Genomic DNA, 22,227 nt, shown 5'->3' with positions numbered 1-22,227 from the left:
TAGCCACAGGGGCCAGAAGGAAGAAAGAGGACTTCAAGGAAGGTAACCTGCATCATTCAGGAAGGTTCTCCCAGCACGGTTAAGACCTGGAGTATGTGTGTGTGTGTGTGTGTGTGTGTGTGTGTGTGTGTGTGCGCGCCTCTGTGTGTGTTTAATCTTAGTGTATTTAGTATGTGTCTGTATTTCAACTGCATTTTTATCAGTATATTATAATCTTAGAGAGAGCTGAAAATGGTGCTAATTTGTTTTTATAAAGCATGATTTATTTGTTTTATATTATTTTATTTTTTATCTTCCTTATCCCAAACTGGCATGTTAAAATAACTTTGCTCTATACACTAAAATAATTTGAGGATAGTTGAGCAATGATTCAATACTGTTAAATACTGATATATATCTAATTCCTCATTCTGTTGCTTTTTGGAGAGTGGAGTTGCAAAATGTTTCCTCATCCCGCTATTCTATTTTTCTTCCTGTGTTTGGACCGTATCTGTGTGTAGGGCTAAGTTCCAGCTCAATGCTCAGTAATCACTGTTGGCAGGGTTCTTATATAGTGCCAAGGATCAAACCCAGGTCGGTTGCATGCCAAACATGCACCTTCCCCAATGTACTATCCCTGTAGCTCACTTTGTTGGTTTGAACTGAATAATTAATTTTTTTCTTTGACTAAAGTTAACCTCCTACCCCTTGCCAGGCTCTCTTCACCTGGGCTCCCTCGGAAAGGGGGTGGGTTGAGTTTCCCTCCTTACCCCAATCAGAGCCCCAGCAGCTGGAAACCTCCAGAATTCAGCCGCAGCAATGCTCAAGGCCATTTCTCCACACACTCGGATGAGCCTCATGCATGAAGGAACAGACAGAGGAACCCAGGTATGCAGGACCCGTGGCTGAGATCTCCAAGCCTGCTTGGATCAAGACTGGGCCTTCTCCACCCAGATCCCCTGTTTTCCAGTAGCTTGACAGCCACACCCATGTAATCTCATCAATGGCCAAGATCCAGAGACTAATAAAACCAAGCTCCTGGAAGAGAGTGACACAGTTTCTCGTGGAGCCTCCATCCCTCTCAGATAGGCCGGCAAGCTACCGAGAGCATCCTGCCTGCACAGCAGAGCCTGTCAAGCTACCCATGGCATACTCGATATGCCAAAAACAGTAACAAGGCTCACAATGGAGACATTACTGGTGTCCGCTTGAGCAAATCGATGAGCAATGGGATGACAGTGCTATCATGCAAACATGAATTGATCATCTACCCACTTGTATATTTTGGGCATGAAAGGAGTCATGTGGGAAAAGTTTCCTCTTTAAAGATCCGAGGGCATTCAGTATGAATGACGGTGCCATGACCAGCAGATAAAACATTTTACTCTCAAGATCACTTACAGCAAGGGAGACTGCTTCTGTGAAAGTTTGGCAATATGTTTTAAACACTCTTTTGGTGGTTCTTCCAAATTACTTCTGGTCTCTTCTGAAATAGGTTTCATATACTCCCACTCAGTAGCTGGAAAATCGATCTGAAATAAAGAAGTGATTTGACATACAGTGAATGCTTCAAATACATTCTTTTCTTTTTTTGTTTGGGTTTTTTTTTTTTTTGCTTTTTGGGTTCACCCAGTGATGATCAGGGGTGACTCCTGGCTCTGCACTTAGGAATTACTCCTGGCGGTGCTAAGGGAGCCATAGGGGATACCAGGGATCTAACCCGGGTCGATTGCGTGCAAAGCAAACACCCTTCCTGCTACACTATTGCTCCAACCCCCAAAATACATCCTTAATTGAACATTCATCCTTGATTTATGGAAATTAAAATTTATGTATTTTTATGCTATTATGTAAATCAAAGTACTCATCAGTGTTTAGCCTTAGTATTTTAGTATTCAGATTATTTGGTAATCCTCAATAATTTTCATAAATGTGTGAATTAGTAATTTATGTCTGAAGAATTATGGGGATATAATGTCACTGTCATCCCATTGCTTATCGATTTGCTCGAGTGGGCACCAGTAACGTCTCCATTGTGAGACTGGTTTTTACTATTTTTGGTGTATTGAATCCACCCTGGGTAGCTTGCCAGGCTCTGCTGTGCGGGTGGGGTACTCTCGGAAGCTTGCCAGGCTCTCTGAGAGGAACGGAGGAATTGAACCCAGGTCGGCCACATGCAAGGCAAACACCCTACCTGCTGTGCTATCGCTCCAGCCTTATGGGGGATATAATAATATATAAATCTTTATAAAGTTCAATGTGCTACAATTTGCTTAATGATAAATCACATCCTTTCTATGCTTAGTTTTATTAATTAATTAATTTTTTGTTTTGGGGGTCATCCCAGATGGTGCTCAGGGCTTACTCCTAGCTCTGTGCTCAGGGATCACTCATAACAGTGCTTGGTGTCCATATATGTTGCTGGGGACAGAAGCGAGTTGGCCAAATGCCAGGCAAGTTCTTTAATCTGTATATTATCTTTCCAGCCCCATTATTTAATATTAAGATACATTAATTGTAATACGAAAATAACATGAGAATTACACTTTTTATGTAGGGAATTTGGTAAAGTATGTTTGTCTGTATTTGATAAAATTTAAAAATCTAAGAACCATATTTTAGGTAATGAGAAATACTTTGGTTAAATGCTTCCCAAGTGTATTTTCTGAAATATTATACCTTCACTTCAAATCTCAATTATACCATCACTTCAAATATCCTGTTAAGATATATAACTATGACTAGAATATAGGTCTCCTTCTTTCTGAGTTTACTGTGATTTCCATTAAGCCATATTATGATTTTAGTAAATAACATTATTGTATCACTGTCATCCTGTTGTTCATTGATTTGCTCAAGTGGGCACCAGTAATGTCTCCATTGTGAGACTTGTTGTTACTGTTTTCAGCATATCGAATATGCCAGGGGCAGCCTACCAGGATCAGCTGTGTGGGCGGGAGACTCTCGGTAGCTTGCTGAGCTCTCCAAAAGTAAATAACATAACAGTTAAAATACATTTTCAGACTACATAAGTAAGCTAGTTTTTTTTTAGTGCTCTATGCATTTGTTTAAGTTTATACTTTTTATCATATTCATATTACAAAGTATGTAGAATTAGTTTTTCTTTTGCTGGTCTACATTAGGTTGGAAATCCCAGTGTGCTGAGAGGTGTTATAAATAGATTGGGTTACAATTGGAAATAGAGCTTAATCCACTAGGACTCTTATTTGAAAGAGCTGTAGCAATTTCATTCTGTAATCTCTACAATTGTTTTAGATCTATTTTATGTCTGATGTTTTTTGTTATAATGTAGCATTTATTACTCCAACATGGTAAAAAAAGTAATATAGTACAGTAGGTAGGTTACATGCCTTGCAATGCAGCTGACTCAGATTCCATCCCTGGTATCTTAAATGGTCCTTTAAGCCCAACCAGGAGTGAATCCTGAGTGTAGAGACAGGAATAACCTCTGAGAATCACTGGGTGTGGTTCTCGAATTTTTTAAAAAAATTAAGTAATATAAAACTGAAACAGGAAACAGAAACAATCATTAACTCTGTCTTTGGGGAAGTACATCTGCTATCAGCTGATTTACATGTTACTTGTATATGCCCAAATAGTTTTAAACAGATGAAACAGAAATTGCTGAAACAGTATGCAATTAAGCTTGATCTATTTTAGGTTGGTCTAAGTAAAAAACTGGTAGTTGAAGAAGTCGAAGATATGTAAGCCTATAAAAAGTTATTTGATAGATTATACTTACAAATTTTTATTTCTGTTATTGTGATAAAAGTAGCTGCAAAAGTTTCAGACCCACAGAAAACGTTGGAATTTCGACCAGCTGCCCTATCGTTCTTTTTCCAAGAGAAGTTTCTCAGAAGCACGGGTTAATGTGTTTGCTCTAAAATTCTTTTTAGCACCATGCATTATGCATGGAGAATAGAAGAGGTATTCATCACCTCTGGAGACAAAAGTCTAATTAGGGAGAAAAGGCACATATGAACAATTAAAACATAACACCCTGAAGCTGCTTGAAGCTAACAGGGGCAAATATAACTCTTCTTCTGTGGAGTAAAGAACTATGCCTGACCTTGGGGTTGCATTTGTTAATGGAGTGCTCCAGGGGTATCTTCAGTGTCTGTGTCATGTGGGCCAGAAAACTTGTTGGTCCCCCACCCCCCTCAAGTCTTGAGGACGCACTACCGATTCCAACACAATGACAATTGAAAATGTTAGGGATTTTCCTCTGGGTAACAGGAAACTACTTAGGCCTACTCACATGTTTGAATATTGGCTTCTAGCATCCCTTGTCTATTTTTCTTCACTTTATCTAATCTTCTTCCATTTATACATGGTCCATGTGATTTCTACTTTGGCTTTGTGACCCATGACTCTTTTGCAGAACTATGGTGGAAAGTACTGAGTGCCCATAACACATCACCATCCCTACAGGATGATCCTAGACCCATTTCAGGCTGCCATGATTCTGTCCATTTGTTCAAAGAACTCGCTTCTAAATTGTGATATAGTTTGGATCTTTTAAGCACATAGATTTGAGATCATAAGTTCTGAGACAAGTGACAAGGATGGAAGGATGTGTGCCAGCTGGATGGCAATTGTGAGTCTCAAAGGAATTGTTAAAGGGGGCCCATATGTGTGGTTCAGAACTGAGAGATGAAACTAAATTACCTTAGGACAGAAAAAATGTACCATGTTTGGAGAACAATGTATCAGTGTTAAATTGTGACCTTTCTCAATACCAGTGATAACGTGGGATCAACACATCATGAAACACTAATTGCAGTAAATATTTTGTGCTAGTAATTAAGAACCATGGTTTAAGGAAGAAAATCATTTCCATAAAAGGAAGAATTGATTATTAAGGGAAATAGGCCAACATTTAAGTTTGTGTGTGTGTGTGTGTGTGTGTATTTGAGTTGGGTTATTATAGTCAGAACAACACTAGTGATTATTTCTTGCATTAGGTACTGGGGATAAAATGCCATCAATAATCACAGAAATAACTCCCTCAGAGGGGAAAAACTATAATAGGGTACATGTCTTGATAAAAAGTTTTTTATTGGTTATGTGAACACAGAAGAGGGATACTTAATCTGCTTGGGATGTCAAGAGAGGAGTGAAGCTTAAAGACAGGTGCAGAAATGAATCTCATTCATGTGTGTCAGTAACACCTGGGGAGAGTGGGTCGGGCAATGAATGGGGAAGGGAAGAAGGAAGACACATCGCAGGCTGGGAATGGTTTTCATAAATGCACATCAGGTGAAACAGTGTAGTGTGTCAGAAATGACATCCTTGTGTTTCTTGAGTCAGGTAGAGGATGGGCAGCATGGGTAGGAGGTGGGAGGGGTTGGCATAAAGGCTATAGAGTTTAGCGTTAATTCTCAGAGTGTGGGACTTTGGGATATAGAATGACAAAAACAAACCTAAAGTCTTAAAAACTAGGAGGAAGTTGTTTAGCTGAGGAAATTGAGATAGAGTGCTGAGAGAAACATGGGACTTAAGTTGGTATGGTATATTATGGACTGAATATGGTAGGAATAGGAAGGATGGACATACATAAATCTGAGAAGCTGAAGTGGAAGCACTAGCAGACTTCAATAACTCAGGGAGCAGAAGACAATTTTTGAGAAGAAGACATATTCAGTTTGGGATCTGTGGTTTGAAATGATTTCTAGAATATTCAGGTAGGAATGCTAGCAGTATGTCGCAATCTTTGTCTGAGGATTGTGGTAGTAAAAAAACTGAACTTGAAGTATAGTCTCAGAAGTGATCCTGCATATATACTGTGAATAAAACTTTGGAAGTGGACTAGGCTCAGCCATCCTACTGTTCATTGTATACCAAGGGAGGTGCATGATATGTCCACATACACATTGGTGCAAGAGTGTTCGGAGCAGCACTGTACTTGAGAACCAAAAGAACCAAAAGTGGACCCGTCTATATGCACACTAAGGTATGGATAATGGGTAGATTCAGACAGTTCAATATTAGTCAATGGTAAAATCCAAATGTGTGCTGATATATACACTATGGTATAGAAAAGTTTTGAAACATTATGCCAAATGAAAGACGTCAGGCATGAGAAATAATATAGTGTATGATCCCATTTACATAAAATATGTAGATGCAGAGCTGGGAAGCTCAGTGGAGGTGCTGGGATGCAGGCAGCAGTGCCTCAGGCAGAACTGGGAAGCATGTTGGCAGAACCCCCTGCCCCTGTGCCAGGCTGTCTTCACCAAAGCCCCCTTGGAGGGGGGCAGGCTGAGTTTCCCTCCCTGCCCCAAGCAGAGCCCCAGCAGCCAAAAATCTCCAGAACTCAGCCACAGCCATGCTCAAGGCCACTCTCCACATGCTTGGATGAGCCTCACGCGTGAGGGAACCAAAGGAGGAACCCAGGTATGTGGGATGACCGATAGCTGAGATCTCCAAGCCTGTTCAGATTGGGATTGAGCCTTCTTCACCCAGATCCCCCATTTTCTAGTAGCTTGGCAGTCACACCCACAAACTGCCTCCAGTGCCATGTAATCTCATCAATGGCCAAGATCCAGAGACTATAAAACAAAGCTCCCGGAAGAGAGCGATGAAGAATCTTGCATGGCAGAGTCTGCCTAGCTACCCGTGGCATATTTGAAATGTGGAAAACAGTAATAATAATTGTCCTCATTCCCCTGAACACGACAGGGATAAATAGAGATGTTACTGGTGCCTGCTTGAGCAAATCAATGAGCAACGGGACGACAGTGATACAGTGATGTAGATGCAGAAAGTATAATGAGAAAGGAAGTTGATTAGTAATTGCTCAACATTGGAGAGAATTGGGGAATAGGAAGAAGTACCTGAAAAGCACTAACTTTCTTTTTTTAAAGTGATTAAAATTCTTAATTCTTAAAAGTTGATCACAGAGGGCCAGAATGATAGTACAGTGTGTAGGGCATTTGCTTTGCACATGGCCAACCTGGGTTCCATCCCCAGCATACCATATGGTCCCACAAGTACCGCCAGGAGTAATTCCTGAGTGCAGAGCCAAGAGTAACCCCTGAGCATCACTGGGTGTGACCCAAGAAGAAAAAAAATGTTGACCACAGTGACTGCACTGTAGCACTGTAGTCTTGTTGTTCATTGATTTGTTCAATCAGGCACCAGTAATGTCTCCATTGTGAGACTTTGTTGTTACTGTTTTTGGCATACCAGGCATACCAAATACACCATGGGTATCTTGCCAGACTCTGCCATGTGGGCAGGATACTCTCGGTAGCTTGCTGGGATCTGTGAGAGGGACGGAGGAATCGAACCCAGGTCACAGTGACAGTTAAATAAATACGTGAAAATAGATAGTAGTTCTGACTGTTTGCTGTGATGGAAATAAGTAGTCCTAAAACAGCAAATTTGGTTATGAACAGGAAGGAGAGGCATCACTGAATAAAACAATGCTTTGGTGGTGAAGAATAGGCACTGGTGGAGGTATGGGTACTGGAACATTGTTTGATTGAAATATACTCATGAAAGCTTATAAGTCTGTAACTGTATCTCATGGTGATTCATTAAAATAAAAAAAATGCTTTGTTGTTCTTAAATTGAGATAGAGCCACTGTACAAAATTGTGTATGGGAGAGTGCCAGAAGCTGAGGGAAGCCCAGGCTGATGAAGTCAGTTTTCATCTTTGATGAAATCTTTCTTCATTTATAAGCTCAGATCTTTTTTCTTATTCCATTCAACTGCTTCTGGCAAGCAGATGAACCATAGATGCTGAAATATGATTGGGTTGAAGGAATTACGTTGTGTGATGTGGCACATTCCGTATTAGGGGTTGGGGAGATTCCTGTGTGCTATCAGTCCCCATCTGATAAAGACAAGCAAGCAGTCATTGGGGCATAGCTTAATCCTAGCCTTGTGCAGAAGAAAAAGAGGTAACAAGGTCATAGAGTTTTCCATCAAAGTCTCAGCCGACTAGAGTCTAGATTTCCTACGTGAGCCCAAAGTCTTTCCCTGACACTTTAACATATACACTAGATGCTGAACTTACTTTAAATTTCATCAACACATAATCTTTGGATTGAAAGCATCTGCTCTAAATTTAACGTATGTCACTAGAGTGATTCTGGTTACTCAGGGTCTTGAATACCACATTAATGCCTATTTCATTAACTCATCAATTTAAAAATATTCTTGAATGATTCCCCTTACATATTTACTATGTGACTATAGCTTGAGAACATCAGGTGATCTAACTTTTTGCACTCTGTTGGATAGTTCATAGGTCTTTGTTTTTATGAGACACTTTGTCACAGTTACAATTACCTACTTCTTGATATTCATTACTTGTAACTTTTTCTCAGTCTCCTTGCAGGAATCTGTGTTTTAAAGAAGTTTCATGCCTCATTGAGATGAATCAAGAAGAATCTCATCTGAAGTTTCCCCTCACTTTTCTTACCCCATTGCTACTGTTGAAGATCCTGTGTGTGTTCATTACAGATTCGCAAAGCTCTGGCAAAAGAGACACTTGGAAGATTTTTGTTAAGTTGAGCAGTTTTGGATCTGGCAGGAAATGGATGAAAGAAGCATTTGTTTTCTTAAACTCTGTCCTGTACAGTGGAACCTCTACTAATCAGTAAGCCATTGGCCCAACCTGAACAGCTAATCTTCTCAATTATCATGTCAATGGATTAGAGGTAGATCTTTGTATATGCTCTGGTAAGAACTTCTTCCTGTATCCAAATTGAAATTTTCCCTCTTCCAGTTTCAACATTTTATGTCCAACTTGTGAGCTGATATACTTCTATAGTCCCTCCATCTCCTCCATCTCAAACCTAGAAAATTAGAGGTCTAGAGACTTCTAGATGACAGACTCTCATCTGAGAATATTTTTATCCCAATAAGATATTTGACAATATCTGGAGGCATTTTCCATTCTTAGAAATGATGAGGTGCCACTGGCATCAAGTGCAGAGGAGCAAGGATGCTGCTAAATATTCTACAAGCACTACATAACCTCCCAAAAGAATTACAGGATTCAAAATGTTAGCAGAGCTAGGGTTGATGGATTCTGTTCTAGGAAGTGCATCTGAAAAGCAGGTCCCATTTTTTTCTGGAGACAAAAATTCCGTGATCTTTGCATTTCTAAACATGAATAAACACAATCTAATTATCTGACCAATATAACTACTTACGATCATGAACAAATGAAATGTCACTTGCAAAAACCAAAGACTAGACTCTTTGTCTTTGTCAGTTTAAGGATCACACTCAGAAATTCTCAGGGGCTACTCTTAATTCTCTGTCCTCAGGGCTCCATGAAGTGTCAAGCTTTAAACCAGTGACCTCTAGAATGAAAAGCGAGTGCTGAGCCTGTTGAGTGAACTCTCTGGCCCAAGGCTGAAGTTGTTAAGCACCTTACATTTATGACATGAAATCACAGGAAGCCTATAGGCTTTAAGAAAAAAGGATGATTTGCACAACTGCAGGAGTAAGGCGTGAATAACCATCATGCTGATACGTATGCCAATGACTTTTCAGACAATGGAAAGAAAAGTGAATGCATGGAATGAATATATTAATGGCAATAACCGATCCCTCTCCTTCATGATTATGCCTAATGGAAACTTTCTTGAAATTACCATTAAATAAGCTGGGAGAAAAAGTACTTTGAGAATAGTGACTATAAAATAAAGCAGCCAAGGGTTGAGAGATCCCAGAAGATGAAAGAAAGAAAAAAACAATGAAATGTGTTATTCTAGAAGAAAGTGGTTTCTGTAATCGGCAGTAGCCGCTTATCAAATGGTACTTATTGCGTTGCGTTAGTTATGTAGCCTGAACTTACCTGTAGGATTACTGGGGATGGCTGACTTCTATCCCACACTCCTGGGGCTATCATCTCTATCGGGGGTTCGCTCTCTAAGGCCATACTGAAGAGCACTGACCCAAGAGTGGATTTGCTGCAGAAGACAGGAAAAATTGAAGACAGGAGTTACATCATTGGGGAATGGTCATTTATAAAAACTCTGTATCTAATGTAAGTATAATTAGTCATATAGGCAGCTGCATTTAATAGCAAGAAGAGGACTACACTGTTCTACAGAGACTGTTTATTTTTAATATATCACATGCATGACTGCTTATAGATCTTTAAGTTTGTATTTCCACATGAAAAAAATTCACATCATGGATTCTTTTCAAAAATTCTTTGTCTTTCTGTCTGTGTCTGTCAGTCTATCTTTCTCAGTCTGGGGATTGGATCCAGAACCTCACACATGCTCAGCCACTAATTTACATCCCTACCCCTGACATCATGGTATCTAACAGGCTGATTGTATTCTAAATTTCTAACAATAGTGATTACAATATAGGAATAAGAACTGCAGATTCATATCCTTGGTCATGTTACTCTTCAGAGTTTTATTTCATGAATGACTGAAGTCCCTGGACATCTTTAAAGATATATGCTCTAAATTTATAGAAAACAAGTATTTAAATGAGCATATAATATCCAGGATAAAGACAGTTGTGGGACTTCCGAGGGGAAATGCTCTTCCAGGCATAAATAGAAAAATTATTCAAATGCTGAATATTTAAAATAAATGATAAATTACCATAGTCAATGAGAGAGTGCAAGAAAGACTTTAAGCAGAAAGAATTCATGAATGGTTTAACACTTTCAGAAACATCCAAATCCACAGATCCTGTTGTAATTTGTAAAAAAAAAATTAACTTGGCTCTATCAATCTAAATCACATTACTGGTAAAATAATCTGATGATTAGTAGGAATAGTCTCTGATTTTAATATAACTGAAATTCAGAGAATGAAATTTAAATTAATAAAAAGCTCCAAGATGTCAAATGAGTCTTTTTGAAAACAACATAGACTTCATTTCACCATTTAATAGGAAGAAAAGATTCAACCTGTAAAGTTTCCTTCAACACCCTAGCTCTCTGAGGCTGCATTCTTTATTTTCATATATAAATGCATTCTGAGAAAGTATCTGCCTAAGTGGTGTGATTTAAAAACATTACTGAACATACACTTCATATTTTTAGGGGCCTAAGTAGTGCTTGGGGCTCTAGTAATATTGGACCTGGTGGTATTGGCCTGATTATTCAGTGATTCAGCTGCTTCTATTGTCTTTTGAACCTGGCAGTGCTTAGCGGCTACCACTATTATACCTAGTGGTGCTGAGGTGGGGCGTGTGGTACAGGGGATCAAACTCAGAACCTCACACATACCAAGTATCACTCACTGCAAGCTGGATCCCTTGGAGTCCAAAGTATTTGATAAATCCCCAGTATTTGACAGATACTTTCATGTGACATAAGAACATTCTAGCAGGATGAATTTGGAGCTGTCATTATCCTTATTCTCCATCCTTTCCTCACCTGGAGAAACTTTATTTATATGTAACAATAGTATTAGTTTTAGTAAGGCAATGTTTAATTAAATGAAGTGAACATGAGAAAATCATTAATAAAATTCTCTCTTTTTCTTTTAAGAAGGCATGCCCTCACCCAAATGGTCTCAAGTACTCCTTCAGCTGGGGAAAGTTCTGGATTAGCTACATGCAAAATAGGACCATATTATTACACTTAATTTGGAGACCTCGATGTTTATCTTCTCTATAACATTCAAGAAAATGTTCCTGTTCAACAGAAGGGGTCAATACGAGTGAGGAAGGAGGATTTGGCATACTCGAAGAAGAATATGAAAAGCACTAGTGAAAGAAAAGCCAGGTACCTTCAGTAGGTTTAGGAGCAGGGGAAGCAGCAGAATCTAAAAGAGAGAGAGTTTTGGAGGATAGAGGTATCTGTTTCCCCTCTGGCTCTGGAAGGCAGATGGGCAGGAGTCTTAGAATAATCTAAGGCAACACAGAGGAGACCCCTGTCCACACACACTGTTTTGGATTCTGGAACAAAAATCACCTCTCGAGTTGTTCTCCTACTGACTCTGTAACTATTTAACTTGGAGTCCTGCAGTTAACACACAAAACTCTTGTGGAAAGCTTTATTGGGTAGCACTTTTTATTTGTTTTTGTCTAGAAGAAATAGGATCTGAAGCAGCTAAATATATCTCAGTGAGGAGGTTTCTAGAAGGAAAACTGGACCTTTGTGATAAGGGCCTAGAATTAGACCACCCAAGCTAGACCTCCTATGAGTTTGCAGTACCCAAGTCACTGAGACATAGCTAGAAGCTCTGAACAGCCCGAGAGCCTGATCCTGAGAATGCATACTTCTGAAAGGACTGTTTCAATGACTAGATTCTATGATTTTACCATTCTGTTTTTTTTTTTTATCCACTGCATAGTGGCTGCTAATGAGAAAAGTGTGATCCTACTTACTGAATTTTTCTTGTGTTTAAGTTATATAATGATGTGTACTTAAGGTCTTAATATATATGTCAAGGCTACATTGCACTCTGAAAATTCGAGTGATTTAAACTGATTTCTGAGGACTCCGATATCTTTTGGCATCTGTTGGTTTTTCTCCTTAGCTCAGTTTGTAAAGGCAGTCACAGGGTCTTAACTCCTGATGTGCATGAGCAAACTAAAGTCCAGACTCTTGATTCAGATTTGTGTATGAGGGGTACACGCAGTAGAAAACCAGAAGAATGAACTTAAAGTATCCAGTTGAGGCTAGTAGATGATGTACATTAAGGTAATCCAAGGTGGAATTCTACTTATCATTATCCAAGGGACTGGTGTTATCTAACGTACGTTCTGATAGTGGTCTGCATCTAAACTATTTTTCAAATATTAGCAAGCATGATACAGGGCCAGAGAGATTGTACAGTGGGTAGGGCATTTGCTTTGCATACTGTTAACCTGGGTTAGATCCAGGGCACCCAAATGGTCTCTTGAGTCCAGCTTGGGGTGATCCCTGAACACAGAGCTAGGAGTCAGCCCTGAGGCACCTTTGGATGTAACCCAAAATAAGCCAGGAAAAAAAATCATGATACAAAAATTAGATTTTCATCACTTGTATCACTTGTATCACTTGTCATCCCATTGTTTGTCCATTTGTTTGAGCAGGCGCCAGTAACGTCTCCATTAATTCCTGTTGCATGCTAGTGTAGCCCAATAGCGTCTGCTGGCTCCAGGAACACGAAGAGCCTCAAACCATTCATTCAGGGTCTTGATGAGGAAGTCTAACTATCTCATTGGTGGGTGGCCACGCTATCGTTTGACGTCCCTTGGAATCCAGTCCGTAACAGCTCTGGTCCAGTGGTCCATCTCTAAATTGCATTAGTGTCCAGCCCATCTGATTTTTTACACCTTGGTAAATGAGACAACATCCCTGATTCTTGATCATCTACCACGGTCGGAACTTTGGATTCCTTCTCTCACTTGAGTGAAACATGATACTCCAAGCATAGCTCTTTGGATTACTCTTTGGGATACACAAATAGCGTTCTTATCTTGTTTTAGTAGGGCCCAGGTCGCTGAGGCATATGTTAGTGCAGGAAGAATGGTGGAGTTGAAAAGATGTGACTAAAGCTGGAGGTTCATCGTCCTCTTAACCACTTCTTCAAAGCTCTTGAATACGTTCCACACCACTCTCTTCTTCCTGCCCAGTTTAGGTGCTAGGTCATTTGTCATGTTGAGTTCTCAACCTAGGTACACACAATTTCTGCATTCGGAGATGTTTGGTCCATTGAAGGCAAATGGAACATCAGGAACTAGTCCGTTTCTCATGAACATTGTCTTTGTAAGATTCAGCTGCAGTTCAACCTTTCCATACCCAGTTGGTCGAAGTGGGCCAGTATTCATGCTGCTTGGCTGATATTTGGTGTTATGAGAACCATGTCTTCAGCGAAGCGGAGGTAGTGTAGTTGCCAACTATCTATCTTCGTTCCCATTCCTTCCCATTCCAGTCATCGCATGATGTTCTCGAAGGTGACACTGAAGAGTTTCGGTGAAATGGTGTCACCCTGCCGAACCCCTCCCTTTATGTTGATGATCACTTCTTCATAGACTTGTGAGATCCTGGTGGTGAATCTGTAATACAGCTCACAGAGGATCCTGACGTATTGAGTTAGGACACCCTGTTTGGCTAGGGCTTTGATGACTGCTTCAGTCTCAATAGAATCAAAGCCCTTTAAATCAATAAACATTAGATAAGCAGCATCTTGAACTCTCTTGAAACCTCAATGAGCTTGGTCACTGTGTGGCTATGTTGATCATGCTGAATCCTTTACGGAACCCGGCTTGCTCGCATGGTTGTCATTCGTCTACTGTTCTGCCAATCCTATTCAGGATGACTCGAGTGAATAGCTTGTAGATGACAAACAACAGGCAGATTGGGTGATAGTCGCCGATGTCATGGATGTCTCCCTTCTTATACAACAGGACAGTCCTGCTGGTTTTCCATTGGGATGGAACCTTGCTTTCAGACAGGTAGCATGTGAAGAGCTGAGCCAGTGTATTGACAAGTACTGGCAGCAGATTCTTCAGGTGTTCAGGTCTGACCTTGTCTGAACTGTGTGCTGTATGCTTCTATACTGACTAAATGGCGTGTCGAAGTTCAGAAGGGAGAACGCTGGGAATGACATATCCATCCTGTGGAATTTGGTATTTGGGAAGGTGGATGTAGCTACCAAAGAGATCATAGTAGAAGTTGTGGATAACCTTTTCCATTGCCCTTCTGGAAGATGTGATAAATGCATCAGAATGTCAGTGGGGGGGGGGGCAGTCATCTTGGTCTTATAGTTGGTGAAGTACAGGCAGGTGTTGCAAATTCTTTTCCTGGCTTCTGCCGCATAGGCTAACACTGCTGCTCTTCTCTCTTTGAAGTCTTCCTTTACTGCATCTCTGCACAGCTTTGCGAGCTGAGACGTTAGCTTGTGATTACCTGAGCCTTGCGCCAGACCACGTCGGCAAATGAGCTCAAGAGTTTCTGAAGACAGGTGACTTTTTGTGGCTTTCTCTCTCTGCATTCCTCGCACAATCATGGAGGTGCTGGAATAGTCGATCGATGTTGTCAATGACAGCATCTTCCCATATTGCTGCAGTAGTGCCAAAGAACTTCCAGTTGGTGGTTGTTCTGGGAGTTCTCTTCTTAAACTTTGCAGCCCTTTCTCCCTGGTCTGTGAAGTAGAGTTTTGCATGAAGGAGACAGTGGTCTAATCCTGTTTGGAATTTTGGAACAACAGTGACATCAGTCAGGCAAAACCATCGATTAAATATGATGTGATCAATTTTGATGTGGAACTGTCCACTGGGAGACTCCCATGTCTAGCGTTTAGATTTAGCCTTCTGGAACTACGAGTTACCATGGATGGTCTTGGTCAACATGATGAACTCAGTCTCTCACCCTGTTTGTTCCATTCTAGGCCATGGGTTCCAATGTGGAGTTCTTTGGGCGACCTTCTCTGCCTTATCTTGGCATTAAAATCATCAAAAATGACTTTGTAGAAGGTGTGGTCTTCTTTATAGAACTTCTCCAGCTCCATGTAGAACTTCTCAATTTCTTCATCGTAATTGGATATTGGTGCATAGACAACAAAGATAGAAACTGCCGGCAATGAGCCACATCTATTCAAATGTAGGCATCTGGTTCAGGTTGTTAGGCATTCGAATGATCAATGTTCATGGCCAAGTTCGTGTTGACAAGGACACCAACACCACCGACGCTTCTACTGTCGCATGTTCCGAGGAACAGTTCTTTTCCAGTATCGAAAAAGGCATGATGAGTTCAATGACTTTTCGTCTCAGTTAATCCAATGATGTCGTACTTGATCTTCTGCAGTGCATGATCAGGTCCTTGATGGATGCTTCCAATGCTAGCATACGTGCATTAAAACTGTAAACAGTCATTTTAGTCCTTCTTCATTTTGGCAGCCTTGTTTGGCCCTGAGATTTTATCAACCTCTCCTTGTTTGTCCTTCTTAACGTTGCTGTATTGGGGGCTCTTCCAGGGTCAGGGGAATGAGGCCCATTGTTGTTACTGTTTTTGGCATAGCGAATACACCACAGGGAGCTTGTCAGGCTCTGCCCTTGTGGGAGGGATACTCTCGGTAGCTTGCCGGGCTGTCTGAGAGAGATGGAGGCTTTTAGGGTGGCCTCCAATCACCATTATAGGTGTTCCAATAGTTCACACCATATTTGAACCACATCAAATATGGTGAGGTAATGATGGAAAATGGGTAGGAAGTGTTTATGATGTGTTGCGTGGATGTTTTGAGTCCGTGCAGTCTGGAAAGTGGCCTGGAATGTGGTGGTAGTTGGGATTTTTAATAGCTTCTGTAAATAGAAATATTAAAAAGACTAATGATTGGTAGAATTAAGTGTTCCAGAAGATACAGATGGGAACTTTCAACTCAGGCTAGTGAGGACCACCAGTAGTTTTGATGCTCTTGTGAAAAGATTAAGACAATTAAATTGAAGGGATCAAAGAAAAACAGATGAAGGAGGCACAAACAGGAAACAGTTTTACATCTTAGCAAAAATACCAGACATTATATTGTAATATATATCCTGTATTAACCAGTCCTAATATTAGCTTAATTTCTCTGAGCCCTTAGGTCAATTCAGTGACTTTTGACAGAGTTTTATCTTCATTTTCACCTGATTTGGTGGTTAAGCACAAGTTTAAGAAATGCAGTGAGGAAATATAAATTTGGACTTTAGTAGGACTTTGGCTCCCCAGTTCATTCCCCACAACACATCTGGACTAGTTGTCACGATATACTTTGGGATTTTGAAGATGTCATTAAAAATTAATGGCCACCACTGCTTACTAGAAGCTTTACAAATATTTGTTGTCTAATATTCTTATGAATCTTTAGTTTTAGCATTGAGAAATTTCCCCAACTACAAAAATCAACCAAATTCTGTGGTATCATGGAGGGGAAAAAATGAACTAGTGTTTACCCTCTCTGGGTTTTGTTTTCTCAAGCATTCAACAAATGATTATCATTATATTCGGTACTGGGTGCTAGGTTTGCTCTCCTGCTATTCTGAAGCAGAAACTAAGGAAGGTCTAGGATGCAGCTGACTCCAACAGAGTTGTCAGGAAACTTGGGATCTCTGTTTCTCTCACAGGCCAAGAGCAGAGCAACACACGGCAGAGACAGGAGCCTGTGGAGGTGATGAGATATTCGCAGTAAGCGCCTGGCACTCATGACAAGAAGTGGAAGTCATTCGGGTAGTAAAACTCTGAGGAGAGAAGCAAAATCTCATTCTGGTTCTTGTTCTATGATGTCCAAGGAACCGGTGACCTAGAGCACGCTCTTTTCCCTCATACACAGTAGACACTGGATATGCACATGTGGTATTTAGGCCACTTAAGCTGAGGATCTCTCTGAGAGGAAAGAAAAGATAAGGAATTCTCATCTCCTGTTAATTTTGTTGAGTTTGAGGATATATCCAAAAGGATAAGACACAGTGCTGTCTGGATTGACTCTCAGACAAGTGCCTAAGGAATTGTCTGCTTTGAGATTAAGATTTACTTCTGGCCTCTCTGGAAATTCTGTGTAAAGATGGTTTCATGGGCTTCAACTAATGTTGGGAGCTTTGGAAGTACTGGAGTTCAGGGCCCAGATCCCATGTTTCAGCTGGGTTGAAAATCCCCACATCCAAAGAGTCCATCGCACTAAATAATGAGATGCTAAATAATGACCACGTTATTTGTTTTGAACATGAGTAGTGAACTTGAGTTGTGGACTGGAGCGATAGCACAGCAGGTAGGGCATTTGCCTTGCACACGGCATACTCGGGTTCAATTCCTCTGCCTCTCTCAGAGAGCCCGGCAATCTACCAAGAGGATCTTGCCTGCACGACAGAGCTTGGCAAGCTACCTGTGGCGTATTCGATATACCAAAAAAAGTAACAATAAGTCTCACAATAGAGACATGACTGGTGCCTGTTCGAGCAAATTGATGAGCAACGGGATGACAGTGATACAGTGATACCATGATGAGTAGTGAATATTGCTTATAGGAATAATTGAGGTGAGTACAACAATTTACTAAAGCCACGTGGAGAATTGTGTATACTGATGCCTGGATGTTCTGTCTGCAAAAGGAGGGTGTCAAACTTCTAGAGGTAAATTTTCCCAGTGCATTTGAGATGCTTTCTTAGTGTTGTCTTTTTTTGTGTCTGGTCTCCCACATGGTGTTCTGAGGGTCCAGGGGCAAAAGATGCAATGCTATTCAGTCCTGCAGAACCTCCCTCAGAACCTTGACGGGCCACGTGGAACTGGGAATCAAACTTGGGTTGGCATAATCAAGGCCTGCGCCTTAACTCCTGTGCTTTCTCTCCAGTCCTTGAAACTATTTTAAAAAAACTGGAACTGAAGATGAATAGTTGTGCTTGAAAATGCCCTCTTATTTTTATAGGTAAGCAGTCTTCATGTAACTATAACTGATATGTCTAAATTTTAATCCCCATGGGTTCTTCTGAAACCCACTTCTGCAACCATAAAGAGAAAGGGAGACTTTAGCCTTACGTATTTTCAATCATATGCTGGGAAAAATATAAAGACTGAAAGAGCTCATTGTATTTCTGCATATCAGGGTAAGGACAATGCAAATGGCAATAAATGGCAGGTTCAATAGCCCATGTTTATGGGCAGGTGTCATTCTGTGAGGGGAAATGAAATTAAGTGGCCTATTTGCCATGACCTGGAAATATCTGCATCAAATAAACTGGGTTAGAATCTCTGTAGCTCGTGGCAGGCGCACAGTTTGGGTCGCTGCCTCTTCACAATTTCCCTTCCAGGATGGAAGTTTCCCGAAGAACTGCATTTCTATAAATTGTTTAACCCAAGATAGAGGCAGCTCTTCTGATTTTCACCAGAAAGAGGCTTTGGGTACTATATTGACAAATTGTTATTAAAGTGCTCTTTGATGTCGGCTGCATTTTTCTGATGTCTCATCATCTATAATTTTGACATTTTTCCTTGGAAAAACACCTCCAAGTATCAGTCCCCAGATGGCATCCCTTAAAGATGCCCACTTTCTGTGATCATTCACAGACAAAATCTTTGCCCATATATAAAATAACATGTTAAGTGATGTATAATGAAATACCTTGGGGGCATTGTTTTACTGTCATCAGTAGGAAAGCTGCTTGGAGACTAGTTTGAAAGACAAAAATATTCCAGACTGCTTCTGTATTCGGCATGCTTTTGATTACTTAAGTGGTATGTTTGATGAAAAGAGGAAATAAAATAGGCTGGGTTTTTTTTAGTGAATTTCCAGACATATTCTGTGACACAATAGATTTTGCAAATGCTGCAGGTGAAGGTTTTTATTTTTTAAAAATCCACTCACAAGAAGGAAGAGAAGCCACACAGAGTGCCTACTGAGAAAGTAATGAGAAGTCCTAGCTCACAAATCAGAGTTTTCAAATGCATGTTCACAGAAGTCAGTATTTCTTTTAAGGCTAAACTTGTCCTTATAGACTTATGAAAATTTATTTCATTCTAATCCATTACAGATATTGATTATTTCTCCAATTCATTTTGGCAAACAAACCTTTACTGGTTGTCTATTTATATGCGTTACTACATTAAATGAAAGTTATTACAAAGATAAAGCATCCCCCACCTACATGACTAGAAAGGGGTAAAGTTTAATAAAACAATCTAGCCATAGATACACAATAGATAGAAAGTAATCCAACAAAGATTCTAAGAATTGTTATGACTTCTGTAGTGATGATTTGCTTATCATCATTACTTAAAGACTGTGAGAATTGAAGCTTGATACTTTCTTATATTAACCCATCTTGTTGAAATAGCACAGGTAGACATTCTTCAAAACAATATTGAATTTTATAATTATGTTCTATAAAATATTTTAATATTGAAAACAACCAAGTAAATTTACAGAAGATATATATTCCTTAACAACATAGAAAAATAGGATTTTTGACATTAGCAAATATCCTAAGAATTGACAGCATCAAACCCTTATGGTTAAGTCAGCAACTAATTTTATAATTATCATTAGTTTCAATAAGATATCTGAACTCCTAACTGGCTTATTTTTCTGAAAAATATCATCATAAAGTTACCAAATGTTTTTTCTTGTCAATAAAAGGTCAGTCAACCAGCCATGCTGTATAATTATACTTCAGCCAGAGTTTCATGTCTTACATTTCTTTTAAATGAGTGTATTGATCAAAATCATTCTGAATTACTGAATCCAGAGAAATTGTCTGGTCTGAGAAGTAAATGCAATTGAGATTAATCATGCCAATATCTTTTCATTGAAAACAAGCCAGATGCTAAGTTGAACACCATACCTATTTCTAAAGCCTATTTCTACATTTTGCTTTATAGTGCTACATTCTGTAATCATAATTTATATTGAACTCACCACACTTTTATAATCCAACGTCTTCTTAATAGTCTCATTATGCTATATACTGCTAAACATTTATTTCCAAGGAAGTTTTATTGAGAGGGAGTTTTATTAATCACAAATTACATACTTACTCTTTGGGAAACAGTGGAAGAGAAGTCCAGGCCAATAAAGTTGCATTGGTTGTAGCACTCAGAATCCCAAACAGTTTTATTGTGAGCATTGATTCCCTTGGAAGTGACTTTATTTCAAGAGGAAAATTAATCCTTACAGTAAAAGAAAAATGTTGATTACCCAGCTGCATTTCCATAAATATCTCCTTGAAATAAAATGTGTGATAAAATTATTTAACAATTTGAATTGAGGCATCTTCTTTTAATTTTATGTGTAATCTTATAAAATTAGAAATAACAGAGTACATAGAGTAGTGAGATTGGTTACTCAACCAATGAGATTGTTATATTTGAAATATTGACAAGTAAGCTTTTCTTTAAAGATTGACAGTAAATTGGACATTTACTTTTTGTACTAAAGATATTATTTTAAGATGGGGAAGATTGCAAATAAGGCAGCAAGTCACTCAAATGGGTTTTAAATAGTTAACTGTCTATAATAAGATGGATATTTGGAAAACTAATTTTTCTGAAATGAAAGAATATTTGGAAAAATTTTGATACAAACATATGGATGAAAATAAATATTAGGTATAGTTCAGAGACAATGATGAACAGTGTATTTTGGTTAGAACTAGGTCAGATTGATCGTGGAAGATGTGGAGAGCACAATTAGATAGACAAATTGTTGTCAAAATTCTTAATAATATAAATTCCAGGAAAAGGAATTTGAGCTTGTTCCTATGAAAAGGGAAATATTTGGAAGAGAGAACTAAGAATATTGAAATAAGTATTGTGGTTTTAAATATGATCTGTTCTGAGTGATGCTATTTTCAGGCCTTTGGGGAATGGTTTCTAAATTGATATATGATTCCTGAGCATGTGAGATTGAGGGAATTCTAAATTTAGATCGTGGGTGGATTATGGATTGTAGATATAGTTGTTGGGAAGGGCCAATTTATAGGAGAAGGAGATAGAAGAAATGCTTTTCAAATAGATGAGATTGGTTTGCTAGTTGATATGAAGGCTTTGAAGAAATGGGAGCACTGGAGCAGAAGTTGGGAGATGGGCAGTAGTCATGGGAATTGATTCATCAAGGAGTGAGTGAGAAGAAAGAGGAAAGAAATTGAAGATAAATGGGACCATTTGCTTTGGATGAGAAATGATGTTGTTAAGTATAAGGAAAAAGAACAGAACCAGTGACCTTGGAATCCCCAGTTAAATTTTAATGTCAAGTTGTTGAAGAAGTAGGTCTTTATTGAAGGACCAAGGTCCACCATTTGCCCTTGGAAAGTGCCGACAGAGGTCGACCCAGTCAAGTCCTCAGGGAATATTGAGCATATGCTCACACTGGAAGACAGAAGTATAATCTGGAAACTGGGGAGAATTCCTACACAGGGTATCAAGTCAAATATTATTGATCCACTTTTGTTAGTGGCTAGTTATTTTCAGACAGCCTCAGGAATAAGGAAGAATTAATTCAGCTCAGCAACCATCACTGATTTTGAAGAAACACACATTTTTCTTCTTAATATGTTGTATCCCAAGATAAAGAGGTCAAGACCCAGGATTGTGATAAGGTATAAAGAAAAATGGGGAAAAGAAAAGAACTATTTTGGAGGTAAAATGCTTAGCTGATATTCACTGACATCTCGGGATAATGAAGAATTAAATATAAACTTTATGCTTCTGTATTATGAATTATATCATAATATTTAATTGATAAGAAAAAGATAAAAGCATTTTGTATTGGGGCCTTATGTGCAGTTCGAGACAGATATCACTGAGTTAATAATAACTGAGATGCCAATATGTACACTGAG

The 22,227-nt window shown here is 39.3% G+C and overlaps 1 protein-coding gene across 2 annotated transcripts in view; it reads right to left on the bottom strand.

The window, feature by feature from the left end:
- The window catches only part of PIK3C2G (phosphatidylinositol-4-phosphate 3-kinase catalytic subunit type 2 gamma), a 361,549-nt gene that overhangs the window by 248,695 nt on the left and 90,627 nt on the right, over positions 1-22,227 (bottom strand). For both annotated transcript variants that reach the window (XM_012933403.2, XM_004611287.3), the window contains 3 exons: positions 20,426-20,557; positions 9,818-9,932; positions 1,381-1,511 (listed from right to left, as the gene is read on the bottom strand). In XM_012933403.2, coding sequence (XP_012788857.2) covers positions 1,381-1,511; positions 9,818-9,932; positions 20,426-20,557 — 378 coding nt within the window. The remainder of the gene's footprint in view (positions 1-1,380; positions 1,512-9,817; positions 9,933-20,425; positions 20,558-22,227) is intronic.

The sequence above is a fragment of the Sorex araneus genome, chromosome 10, assembly GCF_027595985.1.
Source record: "Sorex araneus isolate mSorAra2 chromosome 10, mSorAra2.pri, whole genome shotgun sequence".
In the NCBI taxonomy this organism is placed as follows: Eukaryota; Metazoa; Chordata; class Mammalia; order Eulipotyphla; family Soricidae; genus Sorex; species Sorex araneus.
Note: the sequence above shows the minus strand (reverse complement) of the source record. Positions and strands in the feature narration are given on the sequence as shown.